Genomic DNA, 19,665 nt, shown 5'->3' with positions numbered 1-19,665 from the left:
CCTCCTGAAGTTGTTACATACAAAAATGATTTATGTTTAGACAATAAACAAAAGTATTACTGTATTTATAAAAGACCCTGTTTTGAACCAATGATAGCATGTGATAAACCAGGTTGTAAAGTTGAGTGGTTTCATTATTCTTGTGTGAAAATTACACAAGCTCCAGTTGGTTCCTGGATATGCAACAGTTGCTTGAAATAAAATTATGTTTAATAGGGTTCTTCTGTCTGCACGATTATTTTGCAATGTATTTCGGCTTATAAAAAACGTTTATTTTCATAGCCACATATTGTTAAAAACATGATTTGGTATTTAATTTTGCCTTTGAAATGATTTTTTTAAAGATTTAGACATTTATTTATCAATTCTTTTATGAAGCTTCAAATATTTTCCTTTTTTTCCATTAAACTTTGTTTTTTGTTTTAAAACTTTTTTTTTGAAAGACCTTAAAGGCTTGGTTTAAGGATATTTTGGTATATGAGTTAAAGTTACTTAGGATATTTTATGCTAGTTCTCATAAAAAAGTTTTGTAAAATATTTCCTTGTCAAAATAACGTTAACAAAATCGAAGTAATTTTTTTTTATATTGATTGTGTCTACAATTAGAGATGTGTCTTTTTTGTGCTAATCTTGTTATTTTTCCATGCTTTATATAAGGTTACTTTCTATATATGTTTGTGTGCCACAAAATTTGAAATCAATTTTTGAAAGCTTTTTTCTCAACCAATTTTGCTCAAATTTTGGACACTTAATCATTTTCGATGACAATACAAGGAAATGGAAAAATTTGACCAAAAAAAGTTAATTAAGTTATAATTAACTTTTTTTGGTCTAAAAATATAAAATAATCGTGCAGACAGAAGAACCCTATTAAACATAATTTTATTTCAAGCAACTGTTGCATATCCAGGAACCAACTGGAGCTTGTGTAATTTTCACACAAGAATAATGAAACCACTCAACTTTACAACCTGGTTTATCACATGCTATCATTGGTTCAAAACAGGGTCTTTTATAAATACAGTAATACTTTTGTTTATTGTCTAAACATAAATCATTTTTGTATGTAACAACTTCAGGAGGTAAACACTCAATAATTTCCAGAGCAAAGGCATCATTTCATCAATAAACTTCAAGTCTCTTGTAACTCAAACTAATAAATAATGATTTGAAGCCCAAACGAAAAAATCATAATATTCTTTATTTAGAACATATAGTTAACCCTGCACTTGTGCATAATATTTATGATTTTTCTTCATGTTTTTAAATGAATCAACATTTTTATCTGTTTCCCAATTCACTAAACCATTTCGATAATTGAATGGACACTTTATTTCTAGCAAAACGACAGTATGGCAAGAACAGCTTACTATAGTCAGGTGAAGCTCCTAAGTATGGTTTATTGTATAAAATGTGAAGGTCTGAAGTTGTCAATTGGAAGTTTTTGTGTTTTTCTTTCATAATGGTTTCATAGTGTTACATTCCATTTCTTTGCCATAAGTTAAGGAAGGTGTGTTATGTGCTTTCGTATAACACATTAGCTTATTAAGCAATGACTTACTTGAGTTGTTATATTTGAAATGCATAACTTCATAAAAATTAGAGGCTGTAATTCTCCCTGCTCTGTGAATTTTCAATGTACTGGATAAACTCTACAGTTTAGTAATTTCAGATAAAAAAATCAAATGAACTTGAGGTGTAAGTTAATTTGTATTTTTTGTATTTTAAAAAACATCTCTCTATTAAAACAGAATTATCTAAATTAATTGCTTCAATCAATCAAACAGACTTGTTAAAGGTTCTGGACATAGATTTTCTTCTGTCACATCAGATATCAATATACCGTCAGTATTTTTCTAAGACAATACGTAATTAAAATACGCTGCTTTAGGCATAACCTTTGGTTGTTCTTGAACTTTATCTAGACCCAAATTTTTTACGGACTCTTCTGCATTGATGGAATAGTTTTTACAGTACTTTTAGCTGATCTTATTTCACATGGTAAATCATTAGATTTTGGTCTATTAAAGGATATATTTTGCAATGATGATGCTTCAGCCTTTCTCTTTACTTGGTTCCATTGATACAGTTTACTAGTAACAGTAGTCTTATTGGCTTCAGTTCGATCGTTTATCGATTGGATACTGGTCCGGTAACGTTTCCTTGTTTGTTAATGTTAATTTCTTCTTGTAATCTAATTGATCACTACCGTTTAACATGCTAAAATACAAAGATTTTGACCACATCTTCAGAAGTTTCATACGAAGTCCAGCAAAAAATTAACCAACAACGATTTGTTTTGACTGCCAAGAGTTTGCGCATGCGTACATCAACGGACAAATTCAAAACAATTCCAACCCGTCTATATATTTATATACATATATATATACACACACACACACACACACACACACACACACACACACACACACACACACACACACACACACACACACACACACACAGGGTATTCAAATTTAAATTGCCATCAAAATTGAATATTTAAATTTGAATTGAAAATTGAATCAAAATTGAATATTCAAATTTGAATATATATATATATATATATATATATATATATATATATATATATATAAACACACAGGGTATTCAAATTTGAATTTACTTTTTTAAGTTTGCGCCATTTGTATTTTTTGTACTAAATTGGTTTCTGTTTTTGACAGCTATCAAGTAAAAATATTGTGGTTAGTAAATATGGAGAAATATACGATTAAACATCAGTCTTTATTGTTAAAAATTATTTTAAGTTATGTGAAAATTATGTTGAAGTGAAAAGAAAATTTCGTATAAAAAATGGAAGAAGAAATTGTGCAACTAACTCTACCATTTAAAGTATTGTGAATAAATTTGAGGAAATGGTTCAACTCAAGATCAAAAAAATAAAATTTTCAGTCGTAGTGGTTGTTCCCTATTAATTATTGCTGCTGTCAGTGAAAGTGTTAGTGAAGAGTCAAACACATCAATTCATAATCGTTCGCAGCAATTAGGCATAAAACAAACCACTTTATTCAATATTTCGCATAAGAATTTTCACCTTAAAGCTTACAAAATAAAGTTAACACAACAATTATTGCCAACTGATTATGGATTACGTTGTGCATTTGTTAATTGGGCTCTTGTAGCAAAAGAAGAAAATAATGATTTTTTAACAGAGTGATCTTTAGTGATGAAGCTGTGCAACATGTCATACAGCAACAGAAATAATCATTCTTTTAAAGATTGAGAAATTTGGAGATCAAATAATTTCTAGAAGAAGAACTGTTTACTGGCCACCAAGATCAAGATCTAACATCATTAGATTTCTTTTTATGGGGTTTTTTGAAAAGCAAAGATTCAAATTTAAACACGATATATATATATATATAATATATATATATATATATATATATATATATATATATATATATATATATATATATGTATATATATATATATATATGTGTATATATATATATATATATATATATATATATATATATATATATATATATATATATATATATATATATACAGCTTGCAAAATTCAGGTTGGCATTCAGCTATGCCATGCAAAAGCAGACCTATCTTTGCTTTATGATGTCATTACAACTGCTGACCTAAATATCTCAAAGTGTCAGCATGCAAAAATAAATATATTTAAAAAATATGTAATATTCTTTCATTAAAAGTTTATAATTTGTTTACTTGTTTTTTTAAGTTTGACAAGTTTTATTTAAAAAAAAAGTATATTCAAGCATAGCAAGGTTATTTATTCATTTAAAAATTGATAAAATTTACTTTATATATGTCTGTTGTTCTCTCGCTTTTTTACTTGAAATTTTAGCGTAATTGTTATTTTAAAATTTAATATTAGTTAAAAAATGTTCATTTACATGTTTACGATATTATTTAAAATCAGAAAGTCTATTAAGTTTAGTCTTGGTATAGTTATGGTAAACATGTTAATTAAAAAACATTAAACTTTAAAAAAATTTGATTCAAGTTTGGACCATTCAAAATAAGAAACGCGACAGTTTTACATGAAGCAAACTCAAAAAATTGCATGGACATATGCTATTTTGCCTTCCAAAATGATTTCTTGCTGGTTATTGTTGACTGGCTAAAAAAAAATCAGAGATTTAAAAGTAAGATTTGACAAATAATCAGGATGTTATTTGGAAAATGCATAAAATTTCATAAAGTCATTTAAAATTTCATAAAATCATTTAAATTTTGAAAAAGCGCTCAAAATAGTTTTCTTGTTTATGATACGCTACTTTAAGGGGGAACAACCCCAAAGACAAAAAAATCTTTAATATTAATAGTTAAACAATTTTTACTACATATACAGTAAATATATAAAACTAAGCAAAAAATAATAAATTAAAAAAAGTTGGGGTTGCCATGGGATTTTTAAGTGCCGGAAACTTAAATATTGCCAATTTTGTGGCAAAAATATTCTAAAATGTAAGAGATCACAAAGAATAAAATTTTGCATATAACTAGCTTGATGTTAGAGGTATGCAATAAACCTAAAAAACTTCATAACTAACTTATTTCTAAAGTCCGTACTTTTTTTCTTTTAATGATTTAAAAGCGATGCTAATTTTACCCCCATGGTGACTAAAAATGGCTATACTTTGTTTTTAACACATACATTCATACAGTTTTGAGGTTTATGCACAATTTGATACATACTCAACAAACTGTCCAAATATGAAATACTCAAATTATTTACCTTCTCTACTCAACTTATGTCTTGTTTCTGATCCTAATCAGTGCTCAATTTCTCCACATTCACCCTAAAGTGCTTCTGATAATGGTTTGATCTGTTTAAAACTATTATCTCAATCTTCTTTATCATTAGAGTCCCCCTATCATCATACCTCTTACAACTACCCTAAAGCTGACTGGAACTCTTTCTGTGATTTTCTTCATGAGGGCCCTTGGGTAGAAATTTTTCGTCTTCCTGCTGAAAAATAACCTCTGTTCTACGAATATTACTTACCCTGTCATATGCAAAAAATTCAACTAATAATGTCAAAACTTTTTATTTCTAACCTTTTTTTTAAGTTCAGAGCCATATAATCCGCAAGTTGAACATTACAACTTAAGTTCAAAAGCAATTCCTAACACTCTGGACAACAAAGAATATTAAAAATCTCAGCTAACAATGTCATTTTAACTATTTGATTCCTTGTAATGTTTTTTTTATAAAAGTCATCAATTACTTCAACCTTTGAACCATTTAACTTCTTATCAGAAACTGTTTTGTGCTGTTATTTTTAGTTCTAACTCCAGAGCTTTCAACAAAACTTTCAAGTTGAATAAAAGAGTGTTAGTTACTACCTGTATCAGCATACTTTTTTGTTGTTTAAATCGAAGTTTATGAGATGGTTTTCTCAGCATTATGTCTATTATATTGGTTGTACAAATAAAAAGCTATTTGCAAAAACAAAAATCTAAAATCAACTTTAAAATAGTGTTAAAAAATGTGAAAAAAACAGTTGTAAAAACAGTTGCTATGTGCATTGCTAGGGGACTTATAATAATAGCAATAGTAACAAACATCTAAATAAATGAAATTTTGACCAATTTCAGTATGTATTTGGAAGAAATAAGTTCCACCAAGAGTTTATTAAAAAAAAAAATTTTTTAATTATTTAAACTTTTTAATGAGGTTGTGCCCCTTTAATTGCTAGCAGGTTGTTAAAGCGAAAAGAAGTTAAAGCAAATTTTCACTTTAACCCTTTGATTTTTTAATACAGCCTATTTTTATCTTTGTTTTAAAATCGTCCATTAAATTTACTTTTTATCAATATAATTCAGTAGTTAAAAATTAATAACTTATTAATAATTTATATCAATATAATTATATTCAATAACTAAAAATTAATAAATTAATAATTTTAATATTATATATTTTTATATATAATATTAAAATTTATATATATATATATATATATATATATATATATATATATATATATATATATATATATATACACACACACACACACATAGCAAAAATCTCATTTTATGTAACATAATTAAAGTAGTTTTTTAAGTAGTGTTTCATTAAACAATCATTTTTTTAATATTAAATATTCAGTTTAAAAAGTACCTGTAAACAAAAGATTTTTTTAAATGGCTTTAACGAGCAAGAGATATAGAATGTGCAATAGTTTTTCTTCTTTAACTTCAGAGATTAAAGTTCTTATTTCATTATTATTCAAAATTAATGTATTTAATTAAAAACATAATTTCAACTATACTTTTTTTTTCATTCAATCTTTTCTATTATTTTTCTCATAGGTTTCCCACCATTTGCAAAATCATTGCAAATCAAATTAATTATTTTAAAATAAATTGAAAATTAATCAATTGCCTGTTTACGCTTTAAAAAAATGACACAATTTTGGGCATGTTGACACTTATAAAACATGGTTTTTGAATCTGTTAGTTAATAGTTCTACAACTAAAAATATGGTGTTAATACAAAATCTTAATTTGTTAGCTTTTTTTTAATTAGTATATATAGTTTGTTTATTGGATGATAAACAAGTCAGGTCAAGTTATCCTGCCACTGGTAACATGTAACCCAGTACAACCTGCTACATGTCCTGCTGCCTTGTAGGATACCCTTTTTTAGGTAAAGACTAAGAGAAGCCAACTTCAACTTAAAACACCCCCTGCCTTGAGGCTCTTGGTTAAATAAAGGCTAGAAATGGTGTCTGGATAAAAATACTCATCTTGGTCAACTCATCCTATTATCTCCTAATGAGGGTACATCTCTAAAGCTCTGTTCTTACATATGCTTCTTACATATCTTCTTGGATTCAGAGTCGCATGGAATCTTTTATTTTATCTCGACAATTCCAAGTCAAGCCTCACTCTTCTCCATGGTTTTTCTCACATTGTGCTACTGTAATTTCCAATCGAAACCATTACTTCCATATCTATCAGCAAAGCAATTCTCCAGAAAACAGATGTCTGTTTACTATTGCTAGAAACCATTGTAAAGAGATTTTGTCTAACACCAAAGCTTGCTATTCTCAGGTCACAAAATCTGGTATTTTATCTTGAAAATTAGGCTCCAGAGACTTCTGGTGAATCTTTACCATTGTTAATAATAAGAGCAAATCTGTTATTCTACCTTTCTTGCATGGTTCAGATTTTATTACCTCACCTAAAGTCAAAGCTGATTTGATTGCTAAGAACTTTCTTAGCAATCTCATCTCTTGTTTCCTCTAATCACATTCTACATGATAAAGGCAATAAACATGTTGATCCATTGCTTGACATTCAAATCACTCCAGCTTCTGTATCTAAAGTGATTTCCTGCTTAGATTCTTCTACAGCTTGTGGTCCGGACAACATTCCTGTTATAGTCTTGCAGAAGTGTTCACCGGAGCTGTCTAAAATTTCAAAACTATTTAACAAGTGCTTATCAGAGTCTTGTTTTCCAGCCTGCTGGAAAGTGGCATCTGTTATTCCTATTTTCAAAAATTTTAGAGAGCAATCTGACTCGTCTAACTATTGTCCCATTAGTCTTCTATCATAAGCAAGGTTTTTGAATCTTTACTTTACAAACACTTAATCTCTCACCTTGAATCTAATAACTTACTTTCTGATCATCAATATGGATTTCGATCTTCTTGTTCTACTTTTACTTGTTAACTTTTACTTCCAATCTTTCTTGGAAATCATACATCAAATCCATAGCAAAGTTAGAATTTGCTAACATTTTAAAAATTAGCATCTGCATCTCTTTATCGTGCTCGACACTTTTTTAGTTCGGATTCTATTCTTTATCTCTATAAATCTTAAATCTGTGTTTGTATGGAATACTGTTGCCATATCTGGGGCGGATCTTCCAATGATGCCCTTTCCTTTTTAGACAAGGTTCGAAAACACATTGTAAACATAGTTTGACCTCTTGCAGCCAACCTCCAACCATTATCGCATCGTCATAATGTTGCTTCTCTTTTTGACAAATACTATAATGGGCACTTCTCTAAAGAGCTAATGTCTCTTGTGCCATTTACTAAAGTTAATTCTTGTGTTACTGGTCATTCAATAAAGTCTCATCCTTTTTCTGTGACTGTTCATAAGTGCTCTAAAAACTCTAGTTTTTTTCAACATCATTTCTTTAAAACATCAGTTCTCTTCCTTCATCTTGTTTTTCTGATTCATATAATTTGCAATCTTTTAAGTCATCTTTCAATTGTTATCTTGCTTTATAAATATCATCTTTTCTCTTACAATAACTTCCAACACTAGTAGTGGTTGCTTGCAGTCTTGTTGGAAGCAATAATGTTTTAAAAAAAAAAAATGCTTTGATTTTATTTAAAATTGTTATTATTAAAATAATACGAATTCGTCACTCTTCAAGTATTAACTTATTTTTGTATTTGTAAAGTTTATTCAAGAAGAACTATTACAAAGATTTAAACAAAGAAAAAATTCTTTTTAGTATTTTTTTTTTAGATTTTTTTTTTCCATCTACATTATTTTTAAAGGGTTAGATCATGTATTTACATAAATTTACAAGTTCATACTATGCCACAATTTAAAGAGTGTTTTTTTTTTATTAAAAAACGGCAAGTTTACTGATAATTTATGTTTACTAGAAAAATTAAAATTTTTCCAGTAAACATAAATTGATCCTGGACAAAAATAAAATATTCCTTCAAGTATGTTATTTTTTATTTCATAAATTCCACAATTAGTGGTTGTTTGATTACAACACTTCATAAAATTATTTGATTGAAAGCTATTTCAAAATTTGAGTCCTTTATACAGTTGCTATGGGATTTGACTTTTTGACTTTTTTCTACAGATAAAAGTAATAAAGCGTTTCTATAGGCAGTTTAAAATTGTCTAACATTTGGACAATCATTCCAACCACTTTACTTTGAATAATAAAAAAAAATTCTCAATGCAGTGCTGATTAAAACGAGAAATACAAACAAACTGTAAACTTTCAGAAAATAGCTCTTTACTTACGGTTAGAACACTATTGTGACACTTAAACCCCAATGGCATGATATACTTGCTTGACTACTAACATAAAAAAATTTCCATTTCTCAATCCAATACTTTCAACTGAGAAAAATCCAACAATCCAACTCTTCCAACTGAGAAATACTGACTCCTTTTAAAGTTTGAGCACACCGAGCTGGTTTATCTGCATATAATTTATATGAATTCAATATATTGAATAAAGTATATATGCGTTCAACAAATCTTGCTGTTGGCAATACACTTAAAGGAAGTAAAATTTGTATTAGAGCAGCAATATAATGTAGAAGCAACCTGACCACTAAAAACTTGAGTGGTAAGTTTGACCTTTATAGATAAAAGAGGACCAGGGTTAAAGTGTCTATTTGTTAGTTTTGGTGCTGGTTGGACAGAGTTTATTTTGTCTAAATTGTACAGAAACTGGATTTGTTGCCAAGAAAAAATTTCACCATTAATGTCAATGTTATGTTTTTGTAAATTGTTTCTGATACTTTTTACTAAATGTGAAGGATCAAAATAACATGAATATTTTTATCAATAGAAGGATTAGGAAAATATGGTAAATTTTTAGAAAACCCAAGCAAATGTAAGGCAGCTATATTAGTAGATCCTTGATCACGAACTACACATCTAATTTGTTAATCGGTTTCTTGAACCTTAGAAATGGTTTCATGTAGTAAATAAGTCCATTTTTCATACCATAAACCCTGTCATCATACTCTAAATACTGCTTTAATGACATCTCATCCATAACAAGACTGACATTATGATCAAGCAGATTCATTGCATCAGCACATAACTTTAATGAAGAAAACAATCAAGTAGAAAACCCTTCTTGAAGATCTGAAAATACACATAACAAAAATAATAATAATCAGGTTTGACTTGGTAAACAGAATATTGTTCGTAAGACATTAAAAGTTCAAGGACTATGAAACAGAATTTGCAAAGCTAAAACTTTGTCACAAACTACCCAGTGTTTTCCTTTATTGGCTCGTTTACTCATTTCTAATCGACTTTAAAAAAGCTAACTTGTAGAGGTGTTACGTATTTCCTAGATAAATTTAAAACGTGTTTTATAGACCAATCACAGTTTTTTTAGTGTTTTTTGTTTGAATTTTAAATGTTGAACTTATTTACATAATCTAGAATTTTTGACTCGCTATGTTAATAGTAACCTTTAAAGTTAATTAAAATTTATTTTGTTAATAGACAGATTGTTTTCTAAATTACTATCTGAATTAACAGGTAAACAAACAACTTGCTTTATTGCTTAAACTGAATGATGTTCAACTGGTGGTTTCCTTTTGCAACCAAGAATTGGAGAAGGATTTGGGATGTTAAAAATAGTAGGAATTGCTGATTGTAACAAACATTTTCCACAATTATTTGTAGAATAATACATTGTATTTTTAAAATGGTTACTGCACAAATAAAGGTTTTTGTTTAAAAATACAAAATCTTTTTTGTCTAAATCTTTCCTACAACAGTTGATGACCCACTATTTACATCTAAAAATTAAACAATAAAAGAGTATGTTTTAAAATACTACAATAATAATTTTATAAACTTTTTATGAAAGAAAAGGGTATTATATATAATACAGACCTTTAAAGCATTATTACGTTAGCAGTAAGCAATTTCGGTTAAGCGACTTTTTATTATTTTTTAACTTTTTATTATTTTTTAACTTTTAAATTATTTTATAAGCCGTAAGATAAAAGAAGAAATTAATTTTGAAAAAATCAAGTTTGAATGACAATTATGTTTGATATAAGCGCTATTTACTAATGAAAAAAACTCAAATAAAATTAAAAGTTTATTTTTAGTTTGTTTTTATTTTATTGTAATTATTGATTTTTTAAGCTTGAAGCAAAGATCATAAAAACATAATTGAAATCTGATTAAAAAAAATATGATTTAATTTAAATTTTAAATAAACAGCTGCATCAAAAATTTGCACAAAACATAAGTTAAAGTGTTTTTTTTATAACGCAAGTTAAATTGCAGCAATTATTTTTTAATAAACAATATATACAGCGATATAATTTTAATAATTAAATAATAAACTAATAAACTTTTAATAAATATAGTAAATAAATTAACATAATTTTTTTATTTGTTACTCGCTAATTTAAAAAAAAAAAAAAATCATTTGTAGTTGTAAAGCCGCAATTGTTAATCGCTCTACGCGTAACGCTTTAAAATATGTATATACATACATATATATACATACATATACATACATATACATACACAGGCCTTCCCAGGAGAGGCGTGCGGTCGCACGCCTTGAGTGAACACGGATATTATTTTTTTTTTGGATAACTCGGCCACGCTTTTTTAGCATATATTAAAAATAACGCATTTTTAAAAAGGCGCTGAAAAAATCAAATTAAATTCGTTGTATTATTTTGTAATTTTTTTAATAATTTATTATTTTCATTAATAAGGAAACAATAACATAAAAATAATATATATATATTTTTTCTTTGAATTTTTTTTTCTTATAACTTTATAAATTTTTTTTTTTTATTTTACAAATTTTTTTTTCTAATTTTAAATTTTTTCACATAAGTATGTCTTTCTACAAAAAATAACTTCTAAGTTCTAGAAGAATTATTATCTACAAGGTTCTAGATAGAGGTATGATCGTTTAGCTCATTTGGTTGAGACATTACATAGTGCCGCGGAGACCCAGGTTCGCATCCCGCGTCGGCAGAGCATATTTTTCAAAATAGATTAAAAAAGTTTTCGGTCACATTTTCTGTTTATTTTTTCGACTTGTCTTAAATATCGTTGCTGAAAAAATCAACACCTAAAAATATATTATAAATAATTATAATATAAATAAATAAAATATAAATATAAATAAATAAATTTTTTTTTTATGTTTACTAGACTTGAAAAAAAAAAATTGTAATAAAAATTTGTAATAAAAATTGTAAAAAAAAATTGTAATAAAAATTGTAATAAAAATTGTAGAAAAAATTTTTTTTATTAAATAAGTATAAATATATATATATATACATTTCATTTTTATGTTCATATTTTTATATTAATAATAAGAATAAATTATGAATAAAAATAATAAAATAATACGACAATTTAGTTAGGTTTTCTCAGCGCCTTTTTAAAAATGCGTCATTAATATATGCTAAAAAACCGTGGCCAGACTCTCAAAAAATATATATATATGCGTGGTCACTCAAAGCGACCGACCGCACGCCTCTCCTGGGAAGGCCTGCATACACATATATATATATATATATGTATATATATATATATATATATATATATATATATATATATATATATATATATATATATATATATATATATATATATATATATATATACGTATATATAGTGATTGCTTACTTTTTTAAATCTATTTCTTTATTTTTTTTATCCTTAGTTTTTTTTTCTGATTACTTTCGATTTAAACAGTGATTGCTTGCAGTCTTGTTGATAGTAAATCAGTTATTAAAATATTGTCATAATTTATTTTTGTTTTATTTTAATGTTTTTTTGTTTTTTTTTTGTTTTTTTTACTTAAAACGTACTTAAAATTTTGAATATTTTTAATTGTTTTTTTCTTAGGATGCACATTGTTGTATTGCAAATCTTGGTGAAAATGAAGAAAAGTATTTGTTTGGTGTGTTTGATGGACATGGAGGTAACCATATTTTTTTAGGATGTTTGGAGTGCATTAAAGTTAGAACTACCATACACGACCACTATCAACAACAGTAATACACCACCAATGTCCGATAAAATTCCTTAAAGGTTAAGATATCAAGTTAATTTTTTTAGATTAAAAAAATTAAGAAACTTTGTTTTTAAAATTTAGGTTTAATTTTGAGTTGCTTATTAGCATAAACATGTTCTTAATTGCTTTTTGAAATTTCAATAATCTAGCAGTATTTTATATACTGCTTGATTATTGAAATTTCAAAAAATCATGATTTAATATTAAACCACCAATAACATAATGGTTCAATAAAATTAATAATTATATACTATGTTTTTTGCTTACTTATTGACTATTTTAGCAGATTTTAACACTCAATTTTTTGTTGAATGTCATATAAAAATTTAAGTTCCAAGGTTTTTTGCTTTAAAATTAGAATTTGACAACTTAAGGTATTCTATTAAATTTTATTAAGACTTTATTTAATTATTATATACTCTATTAAATATAAAGTTTGGTAAGACACCAAATGGTTTTAAATAACACCAACCATAAATCTTTAAGAGATAAGAAATGAATCGAGGAGATTTCAAGAAAAATTAAAAGGAAATAATGCTGTAATAAAAAAACCTATCTAAGCTGTATATGCCAAAATAACAACTTGAAAATATTAAGATAGTATCTGCTTAAACCGTATCACTCAATCAATTTATATGCTGAAGCTCCTACAAATGGCTAGTTTGATGTCATCAATGATGTTTCATGCAAAGATAAGTGCATGGTGTACTTTAGTTTTTCTCACTAAAGCTATTTTTATTTCTAGGTTTAAAAAAGTTGAAATGTACCAAATATGCTTTAAAACAAGAATAAAACTTCTTTATATTAGGTACTGTCTGTCCAAACAAAAACATTCTGTCAAGGTATTTACATTTAAATCAGTTGACTTATGTATACTGAGCTGCGCTTGTAGCTAAATAAATCAGTAAATATATTTAAATTTGGTGTGTATCAGTGTAATTCAGTTTAACAATAATTAAAAAAGTATAAAAAATTCTCAATTACAAACAAACTAATAAGCTACCAATCAATAAAGTCAATAAAGCTTAATTTTTTTGAATTAATGATTAAGATTAAATTTAATTATTTTCCTAAATTGTCCTAGTCGTATTTATGGCGTTATTAACAGATTTTAATCAGGGCAAGCGAGGCTCATGCTCTGTTGAAGCTAACTTACTTAGTAGAAAGAAAACTGCAACTTAAAACCATGATATAACATTTGGTAATTTTACTTCATTTTTTTTAGTAAAAAAGCTGATCTTTGTAGAGAAAGTTTATGGTTCATTAGATTAGGTCTTTATTTAGACCGAAATGGGGAAAAATTAACTTGTTATCATATTTAAAAGGATTTAAAGTCAACCTTTATTTTATTAATAATAACCTAAATTTTATGTACTTGTCTCAAAAAAGTGTTTTTGAAGCCATTAAGGCAAAACTAAATACAACCAATTCTTAAGCAAATACTTAGCCATACCGTAAGTGCCAGCGTTAAATTTCATATTCTAAATTGTATTTTGACTTAGTGCTCACACTAATTAAATATTACCACTAAGTTTATTAAAATTGAAAAAGAAGTTGATTCTGATAAAAAAAATCAGATGAAACACCTAATCTTAGATAATGGGTTTGAAAGGTATTGATAGCTATGTTTATTTTGTGTTTATTATAATATAAATTTTTAAATTTCAATCAAAATAAATATTGATAAAGTTAATGATAATAAATTTTACGGTTAATATTCACATTTTTACAGCTGATATTCACAAGCTTAAAAGCTGTTCTAGTAAATTACTACTTTTTGAAGAAGAAAAATTTTTTGCAAATTTTGCTATTAAAAAAAAAAAATGAAGGGGTCACAAAACATTTAAAAAGCAAATGTAAAAATAAATTTGTTGAATTTGTTTGTTGTAGCTGTCTGCAACACTATGGGTTAATGTTGAAGTGGATATGCTATCTAGCAACTATTAACTTAATATTATTAAGGTAAGACACCTTTTTCTTCTATTTAATCTTCCCTAGTTGCCAAAACTTGTGAAATTTTAAAGCACTGTGTGTTTGGTCACAAACTGGTTGTCGTTGCACTTGTATAAAGTTTTTAAATAATATTTTCAACATTTTATACTAAAGTTTTAAATTTAAATTTTTTTTTACTAAAAATCTGTTTAAGTAATAGAGATATTTTAATATAACACTTATTCTCCTCACAGAACATTTATTAACTTATGACAATTAGTGACATATTATTGTTTAATAAAGACTTTCACAATAAAAAAAATTAGCCTTTCACAATAAAAAAATAAGCCTTTATGATTGAATCAATTAAATAATCTATTGAACTGTCAAGTCCTTTGTTTTAATACTTATTATGTAAATCGCTGTACTGCTTAGCAACAATTTTTGATTAACAGTATGAAGTACAAGCGCCACAGCAGGTTTGGAGATTTAATAAATTAATCTGTTGTTTGGCAGACTTTTTATAAGTTTCATTAATTTAAGAATATTTATATTAGTTTCATTAGTTTTATTATGTTATTTCATAATTTAAAAATGAAAAATATGCTATGTAATAATAGATAATAAAAGTAATAGTTTTAATAGTCTACAATTGCTTAAGTTGCTAATATCTTATTTTTAGTTGCTTAAATCAACTATAGCAGACTATTGTATCTACTACCTTATTTCCATTTTTCCATTTTAAAAAACACTCCTAATTGACATGTCTTTTCTTTTTATTGACAATATACTAGTAAAAAAGGTAGAACAGTGCAGGAAAATCAAAAAGTTATAATAATTGAGTTGATAAACTTAAGTCTCCCCATTTGCTGTTCTAAAAAGTTTAGATTCTAAATTAACCATATAAATTTGAAAAACAATACATCTTTTAAAAAATCATTTAGAAAACCTCAGATTAACTTAGTTATTTATCTCATGAGGCTATTCTAGTTAATCATTTACACCTAGTAGTCTGTCATTGTTGTAGAATCAAGTAGAATACAAACACCTGATGTATCGTAAAATGAAAAAAGACTGAAAACATTAAAACCACCATGAAATGATATTAATTTTATTTTATTTTGTATAGTGGTGGTTTCAGGGATGCGGAGTCCCGAAAAGGACTCCGGAATTGAAAGTCAAAAAAAGATTACTTTATCCTAGTTTTTGGTATCCAGGAGCTCTAAAAATATAAATAAGTTTATGGACTACTGATAGGAAAAAATTGAGACTTTCAGGTAAGAGGAACAATCATTTTTTGAACCTGGAGTCCGTAGGTATAATGGCGGCAAGGACTACGGGACTCCAGGACTCCAGGCTTTAAAAAAAAAGTTTCAAGTCAATAAATCTCATGAATTTTTTTCTTATAGCAGATCATAAGTCAACAAACATGTTTAGAGCTTCTGACATACTGACTGATTCTGACTTCTGACATACTGACATTCTGACTACTGACATGGAAAAAGTAGAGATATAAAGCCGGAGTCCTTTTAAGACTCCGCATCCCTGGGTGGTTTAGTGGTAGAACACTTGTCTTGCGAGAAAGAAGTTTTAAGCTAAAATATCAGATAAATAAAGATTAAACAGTCAAATAATTAGACAGGCTTAACTATCTGAACTTCTTTTTATCTTTTGAAATACAATCAAAACTAAAATCATAATAATCAATAAAAGGAATTTAAAAAAATAAAATAGAACAAATTTAAAATGTTGCTTGATTTTAGTTGAACTAAATCAGTTAAACAAGTACTCGGTTTCAAAAGAGGAAATTGTGGAAAGCCTAAATCATGTTCCCAGTTTTCTTTTAAATTATTAACAATTAATTTAGCTTTATCATGATAAGATTAGTTGTTTCAAATAAAAAAAAAGAGTGTTAATAATTAGTCACAGTCACCTCTTTTCACTGCATACCCACTCAGGTACTATTTGTACAATAAAGTATTCATCTGGTTGGCTTTGTAGCCAAATAGATAATTCAAAATTCAAATTCAAAATCAAAAAAAAGATTAATTTGAGTTATTGCATAAACTGAGGATACTTTTTCAGATTCAGAAACTTTATTATTTATTAATAAAATATTTATTACTTATTATTAGCACAATGCGATTTTAAAAAAATGGTGCTTAAAAATTTACGAAATATCAAAATAGTAATCATTTAGATATGCGAATATAGCTGTGCATGAAACATTATCCCATTCTGAAACAAACATTTGTGAGGGCTTCAGTACATACATTAACTGTTCTTTTTCTGAAAGAAGTGTCTAGATTAAGTTGGTACTTTAAAAATTAAAATGAGCAGTATATATTATACTTTGCTGGGCTAAATTTGCAGTAGTAGAAAAAATTTAATTGCAGATTAAGAATATTAACAGATATGGGTTTTTAGTTTATTAAAATATACACTCACTATGTTTAGGTTTTGGCTCCAGCGGCTTTGATAAAAAAGTTGTCATTAACCTGTCTAAATAGTTCAATTAACAACTTTTTTGCTATTATTATTTTAAGTAATTTTATGTTACATTTTAGGTAAAGAGGTTGCTGAATACTGTGCCCAAAATATAAGCAAGTTTCTCCTTGATACAGAAGCTTACACTGAAGGTAACATTAAAGCTGCATTAAAAGAAGCTTTCATGACAATTGATGAAGCAATCACATGTGATGAGGTATAATATGAAGAACACCATTCTTTTTAGTTTATGTAATAAAAATTAGTTATGTGATTTGTCCTATCTGTTATGTTGTATAATAGTAATATATGAACTTTTAAGATGCTCTACTTCTTATGCTTCTTATCTATGTTATGCAAAGGCTTGGATATATACTTATTGTTCAGAAATGTGAAAAGTATACTTGTAAAGGTTGAGGCTAGTAAAAATTGTGATCTTTGCGTTTTTATGTTACATCATATGAAAATATAAATGTTACTTAACATTTTAATTTAAAAGTGCACACTTTGTTCAGTAATACTAATTTTTAAGACTAAATAACTAAAGACTTATTTTGAAGTGTTGCAGATTTTGCTATATTTTTACAATTTTCAATTAAGATTTACAGATTTTTGTTGACCTTGAAAGTGTTAGTCATAGAACACGAAAGTGTTAGTCATAGAACACGAAAGTGTTAGTCATAGAACACGAAAGTGTTAGTCATAGAACACGAAAGTGTTAGTCATAGAACACGAAAGTGTTAGTCATAGAACACAAAAGTGTTAGTCATAGAGCACGAAAGTGTTAGTCATAGAACACGAAAGTGTTAGTCATAGAACACGAAAGTGTTAGTCATAGAACACGAAAGTGTTAGTCATAGATCATGAAAGTGTTAGTCATAGATCACGAAAGTGTTAGTCATAGAACACGAAAGTGTTAGTCATAGAACACGAAAGTGTTAGTCATAGAACACGAAAGTGTTAGTCATAGAACACGAATCTATCGTAATTGTAAAAGACATTTATACATTTATACTATCTAAGGTTTGGGTAGTTTAAATGGAATTTATACTATCTAAACCTTGGATGTGTGTGTGTATTTGTATGGGTATTTTTTAAAACATTGTAAAAACCCATCCATATTTCATAAAGACTTTGTAAATAGACAAAGAAATAAAGAAAAATAGACGAAGAAATAAAGAAAAATAGACGCACAAACTTTTTAATTGATTTCTGTTCTACTTTCCTGTCAACCAAACTGTTATTCATAATCATTTTAATAATTTATATGTTAATTTGACAATATCCCATAAAAGGTTGGATAAAATTACTTGAGATGACCAGTTTAGTCAAATTTAAAGCCTTTTTAAATATTTTGATAAGTCCTAAAAGTAAATAGACATAGAAATGGGTTGAAAAGGAGTAAGCGAAGCAACAAAGTGGAAGAATGAAGTTATGAAGGCTCAATGATCAGTAATAGCAAAATAGCAAGAAAATACAAAACTATAGAGAATCGCGACAAATACACTTTAAAGAAATTTTTTTTTTTCAACATCTTCACTTCCAACAAGGCTGCACTATTAGAGTTGGAAGTTATTGGAAGAGAAAAGATGAAGTTTGTAGAGCAAGATAACGGTTGACAGACGACTTAAAAGATTGCAAGTTATATTAATCAGGAAAGCAAGATAAAGGAAGCGTATTCCAAAGAACTAATGTTTGAGCAAAAAAGCTAGACGAATAAGAGTTTTTTGGAGCACATTTGGAGAACAGTCACAGAAAAAGGTTGAGACTTGATTGAATGACGAGTAACACAAGAATGAATTTTAGTAGATAGCACTAGAGACTCTTTAGACTAGTGCCCATTATAGTATTTGTAAAAATAAGAAGGAGAAGCAACATTACGACAATGAGATAATGTTTGGAGGTTGGCTGCAAGAACAGGTCCAACTATGTTTACAATGCATTTTTGCTCCTTGTCTAAAAGAGAAAGGGCATCATTAGAATATCCGCACCAGATATTTGCAACAGTATTCTATACAAGGACAGATTTGAGATTTATAGAGATAAAGAACAGAATCCAGAGAAAGAAAGTGTCAAGCTTAATAAAGAAATGCAACCTTAGCATTTGCTATTTTTGCAATGGATTTGATATATGGTTTACAAGAAAGTCCGATTGGGAAATAAGAGTTAATCCTAGAAGATGAAGGGTAGATGACTCATCGAGTACATTACTGTTTATAAATATAGGAAGATCTAAATTATTGCATAATGATTGGCTAAAAAAAATTGGGTTTTATCTGAATTAAAGTTCACCAGCCACTGTGAGCCCCATGCTGTATCAGAAGTAAGATCCTTTTCATACTCAAATGCCCCCTCCAAGCAATCAGGGAGTGTTGACTTTTTATCATAACAAGAATAAATGGTAGTATCATCAGCGAACAATGCCACCTTAGATGTGAGAATATCTGGAA

At 27.3% G+C, this 19,665-nt stretch overlaps 1 protein-coding gene across 1 annotated transcript in view; it reads left to right on the top strand.

The window, feature by feature from the left end:
• LOC100208679 (uncharacterized) overlaps positions 1–19,665 on the top strand; it is a 55,062-nt gene that overhangs the window by 2,564 nt on the left and 32,833 nt on the right. Inside the window, exons 3-4 of the mRNA XM_065814063.1 lie at positions 12,628–12,703; positions 17,296–17,432. Of these exons, the coding sequence (XP_065670135.1) occupies positions 12,628–12,703; positions 17,296–17,432 (213 nt within the window). The remainder of the gene's footprint in view (positions 1–12,627; positions 12,704–17,295; positions 17,433–19,665) is intronic.

The sequence above is a fragment of the Hydra vulgaris genome, chromosome 12 (genome assembly GCF_038396675.1).
Source record: "Hydra vulgaris chromosome 12, alternate assembly HydraT2T_AEP".
Classification (NCBI taxonomy): Eukaryota; Metazoa; Cnidaria; class Hydrozoa; order Anthoathecata; family Hydridae; genus Hydra; species Hydra vulgaris.
This window is presented reverse-complemented; position numbering and strand designations above follow the sequence as displayed.